The following is a 2,144-nucleotide window of genomic DNA, read 5'->3' on the forward strand; positions in this document are numbered from 1 at the left end:
AAAGAGAAGTAAAGGTACTTATGAAGGAGTTCCAGAATGTCCAGAACAGTTGCTAGTTAGTCCTGTCTCCTGCTTTGGGGTGGTCATCTCTCTGCTCCTAATTTCCTTCTCTCTCTCCCTCTCTCCCTCTCCCTCTCTCTCTCTCTCTCTCTCTCCCTCTCTCCATGCTCTCTCTCTCTCTCCCTCTCTCTCTCTCTCTCTCCCTCTCTCTATGCTCTCTCTCTCTCTCTCCCTCTCTCCATGCTGGGGTGAGGGAGAGGGCAGAAGGATGGCAGCAGAGCAACTAGGCCTTCCAAGACCACATGGGTCCTTCTGAATAGGGGGGAGGTGGATAATGTGAAAGGGATAATAAAAGAAAACTTCATTCTATGGGGAGGAAAAAGGCAGAAGGCTGGAAAAGAACCCTTGGCAGAAAAACGCCTGTTTCCTCAGGTGCAAAATGACAAGGGGTTGCCTGGAGACTCTAAGGGCCCCTTTGATCTAAATCCTGTGGCTCCTCTCTCAGTTCTTATAATGGATAAAGTGGGCCTAGTGGAACTGTGTCTTCATAGTCTCTCAAACATCAAAATTCAATGAAATGGGACACCACTATTGTATCTAAAATATAACCAAAGATAAAAGTTATTTACTGAAAATCCAATGAATTAATAAACTATGCTGCTTCCACTAAGTGACAGACACTTTTATGGGTAACTTGAGGTTACATTAATAAAAATAAGCTTCATATGTCTGTTCAATAGGGGCTATAAAATTATGTATTTCTTAAAAAAAAAAATTGGATAGCAACAGTACCTGTGCTCAAAGAAGGAGCCTGATTCTCAGCAGTTTATTAAAACAGGAAAAAGCCTCTAAAGTACGTTTATGACCCTTTGTGTAAATAACGTTTACATAATTTAAACAATTTCTTCAGCTTTGCTGCCCCATCTGCCCAAGGCCCCGAAGTCCCTCCCGTCTCCAAAACGAAGCAGGGAGAGCCATAAGGTCTCACGGAGCCGCAGAGTTAATGGCATGTATCATTTACATTGAGGGCATGGCATGTTTGCAAACGGGCTCACCACTGAGTGATGAAATGTACAAATGGCTCGGAGAACTCTCCAACCGGAAGGACGGGTGAATCCTGGGATGGAGGAAAAACAAGTCACCAAAAGTCACAACAATTCCTTTTCTTTCTTTACACCCTCCACCCCCAATCGCAAAGGAGCATATAAAGATGAATATATAACAAGGATTCACCACCATGTGGAAAGAAAAATAAGGCCTCATCCAGTTAAAAAAACAGTCAACACTCTCTTCCACGTTTATGTAAAAATGCCAAATTTAAAGCCATACACATTTTACCATGGTGAGAAACGGGAGAGCAAAGAGGGAAGGGAGGTGAAAAAGGACAATGATAGCCACAGGGTAGGAAAGAAGGTACGAAAGTGTAAATGAGAAATTAATGATTATTTAAGTAACACACAAATGGTCTTGTAATTAACAAAGAGCTGTGAAATTATTCTTGTGTTGACCTTTGTTTCTTTTACTGGGTTTGCTATTTACACTTTCCTTTTTATTTACATTTACTAGTATATACAACTGCTCTTAACTGCTTGCCCCTAACTGAATCATGTGTGTCAGAGTTGTTTTTGTTTTTGTTTTTTCACTTTAATAGAAAAGCTTTTTATAGGGGAAGCCATTTCCTGAAAAGGAATTTCAGCCTATTTGCCAGTCTAGGCAAACTCATCATATGAGAAAGCCAGTGAATTAAGGACACAATGAAAAACGCCCACCTTGCCCACGAACAGAACTAGGGTGGAGGTGGCAGTCACTCAAGAGAGCAGAAAACTACACAGCAACAAACGACAACTACCATGTAACACAGGGAGCAAACCCCATTACCATTTGCAAAGGAAGGCTTTAAGAATTTAGGAGTTTTTTCAAGAATGACAGAGAGCGCCACTGTGTTTATAGTGTAACGGCTCAGAATGTAATGAAATTACACTGCAGAGTACTTTAACAGTCATCTCATTAGACCTACAGTTGGAACAAGAGAGCCACATAAAGTAGGCAGCTGCAAATGACTCCATTCTCATTTATTCTCATTTGCTATTAAAAATACCTTTCGGCGGCTTTTTTCCTCCCTGACATTCCCTACCCAAAGTGCC

General features: G+C 41.4%; 1 protein-coding gene across 1 annotated transcript in view; it reads right to left on the reverse strand.

Annotated features, from left to right (window-relative positions):
* MAP2K5 (mitogen-activated protein kinase kinase 5) overlaps positions 1-2,144 on the reverse strand; it is a 116,258-nt gene that overhangs the window by 38,548 nt on the left and 75,566 nt on the right. Inside the window, exon 7 of the mRNA XM_007445606.1 lies at positions 1,056-1,117. Within this exon, the coding sequence (XP_007445668.1) occupies positions 1,056-1,117 (62 nt within the window). The remainder of the gene's footprint in view (positions 1-1,055; positions 1,118-2,144) is intronic.

The sequence above is a fragment of the Lipotes vexillifer genome, unplaced genomic scaffold (assembly GCF_000442215.2).
Source record: "Lipotes vexillifer unplaced genomic scaffold, Lipotes_vexillifer_v1.1 scaffold972, whole genome shotgun sequence".
In the NCBI taxonomy this organism is placed as follows: Eukaryota; Metazoa; Chordata; class Mammalia; order Artiodactyla; family Lipotidae; genus Lipotes; species Lipotes vexillifer.